Source organism: Salmo salar, chromosome 27, assembly GCF_965601325.2.
Source record: "Salmo salar chromosome 27, fSalSal1, whole genome shotgun sequence".
NCBI lineage: Eukaryota > Metazoa > Chordata > Actinopteri > Salmoniformes > Salmonidae > Salmo > Salmo salar.
In genome coordinates this window covers 23,767,320-23,781,385 of record NC_138317.1, presented here as the reverse complement: position 1 = coordinate 23,781,385, position 14,066 = coordinate 23,767,320, and the positions used below count along the sequence as shown (strand labels likewise).

The window sequence follows — 14,066 nt, the reverse complement described above, 5'->3', positions numbered from 1 at the left end:
CACATGTAACAGTGTATTACATTCAAACACGGAGATGAAGACATTTTAGAGACCTATACATTCCACCTAGTTTAAAACAGAACATGTGTGCAACAGCCGCAATATAGTGTATAAGGGTGCATTGATAATGGTTTTACCGAAACTTTACTGTGTCTCCCACTTCCTGTCTACCCAGGATGCCCTGCTGGAGCGTGCCCAGACGTGGAGCGCGGCGGCCCAGAGGATGGAACACATCCTGATCTGCTGTGTGTGTCTGGGAGACAACAGCGAGGACGCTGACGAGATCATCCAGTGTGACAACTGTGGTGTGACTGTACACGAAGGTAAGAGATCTGTAGCTTTTTCCTATTTTACTTCTACGGTAAGCACAGGTCAGAAACACAGCTGTTCAGAAGGGCTAGGACTATCTTAGCTGTTCAGGTTTGGGTCAGAAGGTTTGTGTTTTTTCTGTAAGGCAGAGATTTAAAGATGAGCCGGTGTTTGGGTGCCAGGTTGGGTTTTGGTAGCATGTTCCATATACCCACAACCAGAAACAAACACTAAATAATCACCACTTCACTGTCCACCCCACACCTAAACATAAGCAGGGAAACCAGCAAACCAGAAGTGCGTTCTCCCCATCCAGCCCTGGCTGGGGAACTAACAGACTAACCCTCTTCCTCTTCATCTAGCATTATTAGCTCATTGTGTCTCCCTCTGACTGGTTGGAAACAAAATCAATGGCTTCTTAAATCGTGTCTCAGATGTGGCCTTCTTCTCTGGACAGACGTGGTAACGCTGCCCATGCACACCACTGAATCAATGTGACAGCGCTAATTTTCAATTACGATCACTTTATTTATTTATTTACAGATGTTTTACTGATTTTTAAAGCACCTACAAACGGAATGTAGAAAAAATGCACAGTAAGACATGCATAGAGGTTGGAGGACTGTAGAAGAGCAAGAAAGTGACAAGTAGGAACTCTCTTTCTCCTTCATTAGCCTCACTGAGGCATTTTCTCCTCCCGTGGTGGAGAGAGGCTGGCAGGTAGGAGTGTTGTGGCCGCCCCCTGACTGAACAGACAGCTGTTCCATACTGAACACTGCCCCTCCCTCGCAAGCCATTTCTTAGACACACACACGCCCCCCCCCCCCCCCCTCGTGAGCCAGCAGCACCACAGTGCCAGGCGCCCCGAGGGAGACGGAGGTTGGTTGATTCAGGAGAGGGTTGGCCCACACGGTTGCCTCCATGTCACAACTGCAGCTATGCGCAGCAGCTCAGAAAGTTGACCCCCCCCACGTACACACACACACACACACACACGTCAAGGCAGAACCTGTCATATGCATGGGATGATGCTGGCATGAAATGGGAAACAGAGGAATAGCAGGGCCTTTCTACAGATTCTGTGCCCAGTGCCCTACCCACCCTGATGAGAGGAGAGTGAGCTGGCGTTTTGCCAACTCAGGAGTTTCAACTGTAGTGGGAGGAGGAGAGGATGCTGGATGCTTAAACTATGCATGGATTGTTTTGTTAGCCTTTTTGGCTCCAACCAGCTCATGTTTAGCTCATAGTTTTGGGGTCAAAAGGGGCTGGGTTATCCTCCATCCTCCTCTGGGCTTTAGAGGCACAGTGCTCTTTATGATGTCCCTGACTCACTATTCTGAGAAAATAAGAGGGTGAGGGTGGAGGGAGAACAAGGGATTGTAACAGGAAAGAGAGAGAGAAAACGAGGGAGTGATCGTGAGGAAGAGATGAGAGATGAGCTGTCATTATCTGCAGCTTGGTTGAGTCGTCCGACCACCTCGTTCGTCTCTGCTTGACTCCAGAACTCTTTGTTCTCCTTTCCGGAGCACTACACATTCCCTCGTTCAGACAGAAACTCTCCTCCTCGGACCAGAGGGAAGGAACGATGGATGAAAGGAGATGATGCAGGAAGTCCAGTGCAGAGAGGGAGGGAGTGAGGGGGAGAGAGAGATCAAAAGCCTTGGTGAGCACAGCAGAGGCTCAGATAGCCAGTTGTCCGTACAGACACAGCCTGTATCTGTCACAGCCCTGGAACCTGCAGACTAGCTGCTTTTGATTAGCATGGGCTAGTGTGTGTCTGTGTGTGTTGAATGATCACAGACATCATTAACTGCATCGCCATTAAAAAAGCTCTGATTCTCTCTCTCTCTCTCTCTCTCTCTCTGTCTGTCTCTGTCTGTCTCTCTGTCTCTCTCTGTGTCTCTTTCTCTCTCTCAAGCCTAAATGCTCCTTCTAGCTTTTCAGTAGTGAAGCCAGTCACTTCTTGATTGTTTTTATGTCCCTTCTTTACAATTTCTAGTCTTTTTTGTCTTGCAGTTTTCCTGTTTCAGCAGTGTGCTGGTATCTAGTGTAATTTAAAGCAGTGTGGCTGTTAAAATGCTCTCCCCTAATATAAGAACATGACATTGTCATTAATAGGCCTTGCTTGCATCCCAAATGGCACCCTATTCCCTACATAGGGCTCTGGTCAAAAGTAGTGCACTAATAAGGAATAGGGTGCCATTTGGGACATACATCATTCTACCACCAATTAAATCCCTGTGCTATTGAGTTCACTCGGCTCCCTAACGTGTTCTGGACCGTAAAGTTAATTATTTTCTCAAATGTGCTTAATTCATTTAGGCGCTACTGTTTGGGCTCATTTGTTTAAATGCATATTCAGTCGGAAACTATGTTTAAGAGGGCTGTTGTTTGTTGTCGCTGGATGGACAATGTCCATGTGTGACTAACTGGTCTGGCGTGTGTCATACTGTAGTACTGACACTCTCTCTGACACTCTTCTACTGTAAAACGGATCCAATACAAGGCACAAATCCTTCTATCCCCCTTCACTGTAAGGGTGCTAGTGTATGGCTGCGTCTGAAATGACACCTCATTCCCTATGTTTTGCATTACATTCAACCCGTGGTCCATTTCATATGACATCGTTTAGTCTGTTACAGAACTGTTAAGAGCCTACCCTTCGTTCTGTTTGAAGTATAGGCCTAGTAGCTTTAGCATTGTCAATACCCACTCTTGTTGTTCCTCTGTCACGCAGTCCTCTTAGTAGTGCCATTTGAAGGCAGCCTTGCCTTAGATGAGGTTCATGAAGAGCTTAGTGCTTAGCAGACATATGGCCTTATCCATGGCAGTGAGATGCCTTCTGTACATCCTCCGTATCTCCTGTTATACACCAGGGTAATTATCATATTCATGTGGGTTAAGAGCTCAGCTCAAGGTTAAAAACCATGTTTTCCCTCATGCTGTTTCAACTAACTGCAGAAACCTTGGTGCCACAAGGGCAGCTCCCGAAGCCCTGAAATGCATTTAAAGGCCCACACCTTAATAAAATAATGACAAAACACCAGCCCTGCCACTTGATTTTCTATAATGAGGCTGGAGAAATGTGGCCAAACCACTCTCAAATTCATAGTAAATATCACAGAGTGAGCCTTTAAGTGATCCACAACATATTAAGCTTGTATTGTGTTTATATCCAGTGTTTTCAGATGAATTCAAGCCTAGAGGAGAAGTGCAGATGAGTGAATGAATGGGACCCATAGAAGAAAACAATGCATTGTGAAGCTGCTTATTGACAGTTCATTTTCATTTTAGAAATAGCGTTGTAATCCATTATCAGGCCTTTGTCAGACGAGAACATTGAATTATACTTATTATTGAATTACTCCACTCTTTCTCTTCCTCTGTCTTTCGCTCTCCCTCTCTCTGTCTTCCTTTCAAAACAGGTTTAGAAAGTCGAATTGAAGTGAAAACGCTATCAAGCCGTAGCAGCCTTGTGGTTTTTCTCCCCCTTATAACGAGGAAATGATTTATTCTATGGTATACTGGCCATGAGAATGATTGCATTGTTTTTAAAAAGGAGCAGAATAAAGTCATGTTTTGAGAGATTGGTCTCCATCTTATTATGGAGTTTTAATTCAGTGCCGGTGATTTAGAGGAAGACAGCTGGCAGTTGTTTTCTGCTCATTCCATCTGAAAACACACACATCTGTCATTAAAACCGTCAATTACATCATATGTAATTGGTGTTATTTAGTGAGATCTGGGCTCTGTGTGTGTGGGTGTTGTCTCTGTGATGCCCCATTTTGCACATCGGCTCTGCTTCTATGAGTGCTTTTGAATAGGTCCACTTAACCTTGGAATGGAAAGTGTTACCATTGAGGGAGAAATGTAACTAATCTAAGAGCATCCATCTTGGATGCTTAAAACCTCATGAGTTAAATGGCAAAAAGTTTCTCTTTTCAGACCTGTTTTTACATAGGGTATTAGTTTATTGACTTGTTTTTACATAGGGTATTAGTTTATTGACTTGTATTTACATAGGGTATTAGTTTATTGACTTGTTTTTACATAGGGTATTAGTTTATTGACTTGTTTTTACATAGGGTATTAGTTTATTGACTTGTTTTTACATAGGGTATTAGTTTATTGACTTGTTTTTAAATAGGATATTAGTTTATTGACTTGTTTTTACATAGGGTATTAGTTTATTGACTTGTTTTTACATAGGATATTAGTTTATTGACTTGTTTTTACATAGGGTATTAGTTTGAGTTGTTTTTACATAGGGTATTAGTTTATTGAGTTGTTTTTACATAGGGTATTAGTTTATTGACTTGTTTTTACATAGGGTATTAGTTTATTGACTTGTTTTTACATAGGGTATTAGTTTATTGACTTGTTTTTACATAGGGTATTAGTTTATTGACTTGTTTTTACATAGGGTATTAGTTTATTGACTTGTTTTTACATAGGGTATTAGTTTATTGACTTGTTTTTACATAGGGTATTAGTTTATTGACTTGTTTTTACATAGGGTATTAGTTTATTGACTTGTTTTTACATAGGGTATTAGTTTATTGACTTGTTTTTACATAGGGTATTAGTTTATTGACTTGTTTTTACATAGGGTATTAGTTTATTGACTTGTTTTTACATAGGGTATTCATTTATTGACTTGTTTTTACATAGGGTATTAGTTTATTGACTTGTTTTTACATAGGGTATTAGTTTATTGACTTGTTTTTACATAGGGTATTCATTTATTGACTTGTTTTTACATAGGGTATTAGTTTATTGACTTGTTTTTACATAGGGTATTAGTTTATTGACTTGTTTTTACATAGGGTATTAGTTTATTGACTTGTTTTTACATAGGGTATTAGTTTATTGACTTGTTTTTACATAGGGTATTAGTTTATTGACTTGTTTTTACATAGGGTATTAGTTTATTGACTTGTTTTTACATAGGGTATTCGTTTATTGACTTGTTTTTACATAAAATATTGGTTTATTGAATTGATTAAACAATTATTTAACTGCATGTATGAAGAGACAGCTGTTATGTACATTTCTCAAAATATTCAAACAATATTGATTTGTTCGACTTCCATCTGAAATAATTTGTGTCTGAAATCTAAATGAGATGTAAGGATGGAATAGGTAACACTGAAGCAGCATCGATAACAATGAACTGAATTCCCCTTTAATGGCGCTGCTCTGACAGGTGTGTTTGTGTACTCTCTCCACCTCACTCTCAGGAGGAGGGAGAGATGGACATTATGTTGGGTGTGTTGAGAACCGTACAGAGATTAGTGTGAGATCGCTGCCAACATGAAAATATGAACCCATCTATGCACTGTCAAAATAACTGATTACTCTCTCACCAAAATGATGTGTGCCTATTAGTTTGATCCTGGGAAAAAGAAAAACACTAATCTTCATATTAGAACAGATGGAGATGCAGAACCACACACACACTCATATTCACACTTATATGTTAACACTTCATGTCTTGTAAGCACTACCGCGTCCTTCCTTCCTCAGCAGCACCATATACCCAGTGAGATCTTTCTTTCACTTATAAAATCATAATACAGTTCAAATTACTTCTTCTCTTGATTTAGTCAACACTATACCCTACCCCATATAACCTCTTTAACTGCCAAGCTCGTCATTTGTGACAAGGATAATCTTCACTTGGAGGATTATGAAGCTACCCCGTAGTCATCACTTTTGGTCAGCTTAGCTCACATTAGCCAGCACCCCATGGCTTAGTGCTTCCAGCTTTGTATCTCGGTTCAAAAGGAACATCGGAGATTTGCAGCGACGGTTCAGCCGTAAGTCGGTAAAACCAGCGTGGTGATCGTTCACAGCTCCCGGTCCCCTTGGTTCAAAGCACCAATCACTATTAAGCACCCAACTGTTGCCAGCAGTATTTTCAGTAATATCTTTTTTTTAAAGAAAATAAACCTTGAGCTATATTGGAGCACCTGGGGACTTAGCCTCTTGCCCTTGCCTACATACTGTGGGGGGAATCATTGAGAAAGGACATTTTTTGTAGTTTGTTGTAGTTAAATGTGAGGCAGAGATTGTGGTTTGGAGGTCAGGATGAAGCTCCAGCTGTGTACTAATTGCCCTATTGAAATAATCAGTGCATGATTGATGTAATCCTGACTTGATTGATGTAATTCTGACTTGGACTTCCTGACCTGGTCATAAATAAACCTGCTGTAAATGTAACCTTTATTTAACTAGGAAAGTCAGTTAAGAACAAATTCTTATTTACAATGATGACCTGGATACAGCAGTACCCTATATAACACGCCTGTTTTCCACACAGACAAACATCGTTTTCAAGCCACTCTAACCTATCTGTTCACCGTGATGCAAAGCAAATGGTCAAAATCAGAGAGCACATATAGAGGACATGTATGCACTCAGAGAAAAAACAACATACAACTGAATAAACATTGCCGTCTGGTGTGGCTTCTCAATGTTTGCCGTCGGTTGGTCGTCAGACTCGACTGATTCCCGAGTGTGGTCCAGAGTGACAAGCATGCAGAGCATGTACAACATTGAGCATTTGATTTGTGAGTCTCCCATCGCTCAGAGAGCCTGGAGGCTGGTTGACTGAATTAGGAGCCAGTGTGTTATCTCTTCAATGGAAGGCAGAGAGGCTGATTGCTGCCCTCATTTGTAGCGCGGACCACGTTTGGCCAGTGTAATAGCAGCCATAGAAACCGCATCAACGAAAGTAATTGTTTTGGCAACCCTGGAAAAAATATTAGCGTGCTTTGCGTGTGGCTTCTGAAGACTCGACAATATGATAAAATATTCCCTCTTAGAACGCTGGAGTAAAAAGTTTTAGAGTAGATTGAAAGCTCTCTGGAGGTTTTAGGGGAAACAAGTAAACAGAAAGTTGACACGTTGTTTGCTTGTCAGGGCACTGTTCTCTGGTCTTCTCGGTCGTAGGTGTGACTCAGCCTTCACACCTTTTAAGAGGATCCGCAGCAAACGTAAAAGCTAATGGAATATGTTAACTGTTGTCAGCTACCGATCAGCATTATTGAAAGCACCTCTGACGATGTGACTGACAGACGTTCTACATGTGTTCCAGGTTGCTATGGAGTGGACGGGGAGAGTGATTCCATCATGAGTTCTGCCTCGGAGAACTCCACGGAACCGTGGTTCTGTGATGCCTGCAAGAACGGAGTCACGCCCAGCTGTGAGCTCTGCCCCAATCAGGACGGGATCTTCAAAGAGACTGATGCTGGGAGGTGGGCCATGATTCTACACAGTGATTTTATGATTTTTAACATGATTTAATTTGCTCATTTGGGCAAATTACATTGGACCAATCACACACACTCTTGAAATTGCAATCAACACACTAAGAATTGCCTACACTATAGGAATTGCCTTTAACCACATCAACAAAAGTAGTTGGCCGTTAATGGTAACTCACTGTAGGCGACCTAAAGCCTCTCTCCATTTAAATTGTGCATGCATTCAGCTTTGGAGAAAGTATAGCAGGTGGAGAGAGGGAAAGAGAAGAGAGGGAAGACCGGGAGAGAGAATGAGAGGGAGGGTGAGGGAAAGAAAGGAAGGGGAAGAAAAAGAGAGCAGGGTAGGGAATGGAGAGAGGGGAAAGAAGGCAAGTGAGGGAAGGAGAGAAAGATAGGAGGGGGGAGAAAAAGAGAGGAGAGACAGTGAGGGATATAGAGAGAGAGGAAGTGTGTTATGTGAAGCGTGGAGACTCCAGCCACGCTGTCGCTGATAAGGCTCCTCAGCCAGCCTGCACCCGAATTTACTACTTCACTAGAGCATGAAAAACACAGCAAATTAAACTGTGGAGCGCTCGCTTGCTTGCTGGAGATGGATATCTTTATATTGGACTTCGAATTCTCGTCCCCAAAGTCCGCATGTGAAAATGTGTCACACCAACTGATGCTCAGTCAGAGAATGTGGCTTGGGCTGCTGAAATCAACTAGTGAAGTTTTAAAAGCTTTTTAAGTGATTCATTTCTGTTAATTATCTGAGTGAAGTTTTCATATTTTGCAATGTTTACATTTTCAAATTTTGCAGTACCTAATTTAATAGAGCTTTGTCAGCACACATTTACTTATATAACTTAAAGATGCATTATAAAGGTTTTGTATAATTTTAGCCAGTAGTGTACAATGTCATCCATTTCATATTATATGTTACGTCCTAAAAAAAATATATATATACAGTACCAGTCAAAAGTTTGGACACACCTACTCATTCAAGGGTTTTTCTTTATTTTTTACTAATTTCTACATTGTAGAATAATATTAAAGACATCAAAACTATGAAATAAAACTTATGAAATCATGTAGTAACCAAAGAAGTGTTAAACAAATCAAAATAGATTTTATGTTCTTCAAAGTAGCCACCCTTTGTCTTGATGATGGCTTTGCACACACTTGACATTCTCTCAACCACCTTCACGAGGAATGCTTTTCCAACAGTCGTGAAGGAGTTCCCACAAATGCTGAACACCTGTTGGCTGCTTTTCCTTCACTCTGCAGTCCAACTCATCCCAAACCATCTCAGTTGGGTTGAGGTCGGGTGATTGTCAAATTCATGGTCAAATACCCCTTACACAGGCTGGAGGTGTGTTTTGGGTCATTGTCCTGTTGAAAAACATATGATAGTCTCACTAAGCGCAAACCAGATGGGATAGCTTATCACTGCAGAATGCTGTGGTAGCCATGCTGGTTAATTGTTCCTTGAATTTTAAATAAATCACAGACAGTGTCACCAACAAAGCACCATCACACCACCATCTTCATGCTTCACGGTGGGAACCACACATGCAGAGATCATCTGTTCTCCTACTCAACATCTCACAAAGACATGGCAAATCAGACAAAAGGACAGATTTCCACTGGTCTAATGTCTATTGCTCGTGTTTCTTGGCCCAAGCAAGTTTCTTCTTCTTATTGGGGTCCTTTAGTAGTGGTTTCTTTGCAGCAATTCAACCATGAAGGCCTGATTCACACAGTCTCCTCTGAACAGTTGATGTTGAGATGTGTCTGTTACTTGAACTCTATGAAGCATTTATTTGTGCTGCAAGATGAGGTGCAGTTACCTCTGCTGCAGCGGATAAGTTCATTAGAGTTAACTCTGGGTCTTCCTTTCCTGTGGCGTTCCTCATGAGAGCCAGTTTCATCATAGTTCTTGATAGTTTCTTCAAGTGCAGTCACAAAAACATTCCAAGTTCTTGAAATTTTCCAGATTGACTGACCTTCATGTCTTAAAGTAATGATGGACTGTCGTTTCTCTTTTGCTTATTTGAGCTGTTCTTGCTATAATATGGACTTGGTCTTTTACCAAATAGGGCTATCTTCTGTTTACCACCCCTACCTTGTCACAACACAACTGATTGGCTCAAACGCATTAAGAAGGAAAGAAATTCCACAAATTAACTGTTAACAAGGCACACCTGTTAAAACCTCACTGGGACATCTGGGACGCTAGCGTCCACTATCAACAGCCAGTGAAATAGCAGGGCGGCAAATTCAAAACAACAACAATCTCATAATTCAAATTTCTCAAACATACAAGTATTATACACCATTTTTAAAGATAAGATTCTCCTTAATCCAGCCACAGTGTCTGATTTCCAAAAGGCTTTACGGCGAAAGCATAACATTAGATCATGTTAGGACAGCGCCTAAACAAGTAAAACTACACAGCCATTTTCCAAGCAAGGAGAGGCGTCACAAAAACCAGAAATACAGCTAAAATGAATCACTAAACTTTGATGATCTTCATCAGATGACACTCCCAGGACTCAATGTTATACAATACATGTATGTTTTGCTTGATAAAGTTCATATTTATATCCATGAACCCCATTTTACATTGGCGCGTGATGTTCAGAAAATGTATTCCCTCCAAAACCACCGGTGAATGAGCAGATCAATTTACAAAAATACTCATCATAAACGTTGAGAAAATTTACAACAGTTATTGAAAGAATTATAGATACACTTCTCCTTAATGCAACCGCTGTGTCAGATTTTAAAATAGCTTTACGGCGAAAGCACATTTTTCAATATTCTTAGTACAGAGCTCAGCCATCAAAGCAAGCTATACAGTTATCCGAGTCAACTAAACTCAGAATTAGTATTATAAATCTTCACTTACCTTTGCTGATCTTCGTTGGAATGCACTCCCAGGACTCCCACTTCCACAAGAAATGTTTGTTGTGTTCGATAAACTCCATATTTATGTCCAAATACCTCCGTTTTGTTTGCGCGTTCAGATCACTAATCCAAAGGCATAACGTGAGAGCGGAAAACCAGAGACGAAAAGTCAAATAGTTCCATTACCGCTCGTAGAAACATGTCAAACGATGTTTACAATCAATCCTTAGGGTCTTTTTAACATAAATCTTCGATAATATTCCAACCAGACAATAGCGTATTCATTACAGAGGAAAAAGAAGGAAGGGCGTGCTTGCGTGCCTGCGCAGTAAACAACTCTTTGGTCCCAGGCTTGAGTCAGCTCCTATTCTCTGCCCAGCAACAGTAGAAGCATAAAACAAGGTTCTGAAGACTGTTGACATCTAGTGGAAGCCTTAGGAAGTGCAAAATGACCCCACAGACACTGTAGTTTGAATAGGGATGGTAGAGCATGGTGTTTGCAACGCCAGCATGGTGTGTGCAACGCCAGGGTTGTGGGTTCGATTCCCACGGGGGGCCAGTACAAAAAAAAAAAAATGCATGAAATGAAATGTTTGCATTCACTACTGTAAGTCGCTCTGGATAAGAGCGTCTGCTAAATGACTAAAATGTAAATGTAAAATGTACAAGTCACTTCCTGGTTGGATTTATTCTCAGGTTTTTAACCTGCCATATGAGTTCTGTTATACTCACAGACATCATTCAAACAGTTTTAGAAACTTCAGAGTGTTTCTATCCAAATCTACTAATAATATGCATATCCTAACTTCTGGGCCCGAGTAGCAGGCAATTTAATTTGGGCACGTTATTCATCTGAATTTCTGAATACTGCCCCCTGTCATCAAGAAGTTAATTGAAATGCATTCCAGGTGACTGACTACCTCATGAAGCTGGTTGAGAGAATGCCAAGAGCATGCAAAGCTGTCGTTTTTGGTTACTACATGATTCCATATGTGTTATTTCATAGTTTTGATGTCTTCATTATTATTCTACAATGTAGAAAATAGTAAAAACAAAGAAAAACCCTTGAATGAGTAGGTGTAGTAGGAAAATGCTTCAAATAGCGCCTTTGCTAATGTATCCTTGTTTCTTTTCATGTGTATTTTTTAGATGGGTCCATGTGGTTTGTGCACTCTACGTCCCTGGAGTAGCGTTTGGGGACATTGATAAACTACGACCAGTGACTCTCACAGAGATGAATTACTCCAAGTATGGGGCCAAGGCAAGTACAAATAACATGCTTTTATATGTTTCAAAGAATAAAGATGATGTAAATCGTGTGGAACAAAATCAATCCATATTACTTCCAACATGCTTTATCACAGTGGAAGACTGAGGAATGGGTTTTAGATTTTTGGACTCCCTGTTTTTGTCAACACAGACAATAGACTTCCGTTGTCTGTGATGAATTAGTCTGGTTTATGAGGAGCAGCACGTTAAGACTAATAAAATGACTCTTGTGTGGTTGGTTACTGTTAAACTTTACATCCAACTAAACACAGTGATCAATCAGTGGAGTCACTCTGACATTCATTCTAGATGGAACCCTTTTGAGGGTCACTAAGCCAATAGAAGACTTTTGTGGAGGAGAATGATTTTTAGAAGCACTTGAAAAGGCTTCCTGCTGTGGTTCAGGGCCTTTTCAAACGGAAAATAAATTGCTGCTGGAATACGGGTGTTACTATATTTGAGAGGAGAATAATTAAAGCATTTGCAAGTTTCTCCATGTGGTCACTTTGTTTGTTTGATTGAACTGAGCGAAGTCAATGTCGACGGTTTCTAAACCTTTTATGGTCTCCTTTGTCCCTGAGTGCAGTTTCTGAGCTCTCTATTGCATAAGTGGGGTTTCTGACCAATGTTTTTGCCTCCTCTTTGTCCAGGAGTGCAGTTTCTGCGAGGACACCCGGTTCGCCCGGACAGGCGTGTGTATCAGTTGTGATGCTGGCATGTGCCGATCCTACTTCCATGTGACCTGTGCTCAGAGGGAGGGGCTTCTCTCCGAGGCAGCTGCGGAGGAGGTAAGAGAAGAAAACAGGACATGAATCATGTGACCCTGTGGTTTTTTTGTTTCTGTAAAATTCCTCACATATGGTGTCAGAAGTGGGATTTTATTAAATCGCAGTCTGTTTTTAAAGACCCTGTAATGCGTTTCAACAACATAGCGGCGGTGGGATGTTCTTAGAGCAGGATATCCGTCAGATCCCAGTTTCAAGACCTCCCATCAATAGCCTTAATTCATCTGATCAATTGATTGACTTCCTTACCTGGGATCAGTTTGTCAATGAGACAATAATGTATTAATTTACTGTAAGTTCCTCTGGTCCCAAACGAGTAGTGCTTTAAAACAGTCTCTAAAACCGGTCCTGGCTCTACACCAACCTCCTGCTTATATGGAAATTGTAATAACAAATCTAAGTCTGTATAATATTGACACTATAACGGTCTGGTTATAGTTAGTATTCAGGATCCTTGTGCAGTGCAGCTCATATGCGCCTTGCCTCACTTATTTCTGCGGCATGAAGGTGGCCGGCGCACCGATAAACCCAGCCCAGAAAGTGCATACTCACTGTTATCCACTTAATCCAGTGAGCTGTGGCAAAGGGCCCCTATCAACAGGTGAAGCCTCTGATAAAATCAACTTAAACACCTTAAGCCTAAACGGTTCTAGGGGAGCCAGGGGCCTGCCTGGGAAATGGCTGGCGGGTTTTGTAGTGTGTTTTATCCCTATGACGGAGGAGGAAGAGGAAAGAGGGAGATGCATGTTTTAGGACCTTGAAGATGAGCTGTATGGTTGTTGTGGATATGGAATATAATTAAGAAATACAGGCTTTTATTGTAATTCACTGTTTTCTTACCTTGAATTTGGAAGACCATTTCTGAGAAAAAAAATCCCCATCGCCATACTGCGTTGTAGGAGTAAGATGCACTCTTCTTCACCAGTGAGCACAGTTCATCATTCTGTGGGAGCACTACATTGATGTTATTTTGATCTCGGATAACCAAGAAACCATTACTATTTGTTAGGTTCTAATTCTCAGAGTAAAAACTCTAAGGACATTATGAAAGCTTAACCAAGTTGAATTCTTCCCAGAGGATCAATACAGCTGCATTAGACAAAACATGTTTCCACCAACACAAGTATATATACTCCAATTAAGATGCACTCCTCCTCCTCTCCAACCCTGACATCTGTTATGGTTCGCCAGGAAGATGCAGTGATGGAGTAATAAACCATTCCTTCTCCCTTAAGGTGACCTGACCTCAACCCCCTTGATGTCTAATCCAAAGCTCTCCACCCGTTTCACCTATAGCACTCCCTTAACTGCCTCCCGTCCACCCAGCACATTCCAAAGCCATCTGTCTCCTACAGATAACCATTAACCTCTGATGTAAAAACCAGTCTCTATCACTCCTCAGATACTATAGTATTACTTCTGATGTATCATGTCTCTAGTATAACAATGTTCCATGTTTAACCCAGAATCTATCATAATATTTTGAATGATGTAAGTGACTGTATTTTACACAGGGAAATTGATCTCTTGACTTAAGAGTGCTGAA

At 41.1% G+C, this 14,066-nt stretch overlaps 1 protein-coding gene across 2 annotated transcripts in view; it reads left to right on the top strand.

Moving 5' to 3' along the window:
* LOC106588686 (PHD finger protein 14) overlaps positions 1 to 14,066 on the top strand; it is a 104,477-nt gene that overhangs the window by 3,770 nt on the left and 86,641 nt on the right. For both annotated transcript variants that reach the window (XM_014177927.3, XM_014177923.3), the window contains exons 5-8: positions 176 to 323; positions 7,409 to 7,568; positions 11,616 to 11,727; positions 12,386 to 12,523. In XM_014177927.3, the coding sequence (XP_014033402.2) occupies positions 176 to 323; positions 7,409 to 7,568; positions 11,616 to 11,727; positions 12,386 to 12,523 (558 nt within the window). The remainder of the gene's footprint in view (positions 1 to 175; positions 324 to 7,408; positions 7,569 to 11,615; positions 11,728 to 12,385; positions 12,524 to 14,066) is intronic.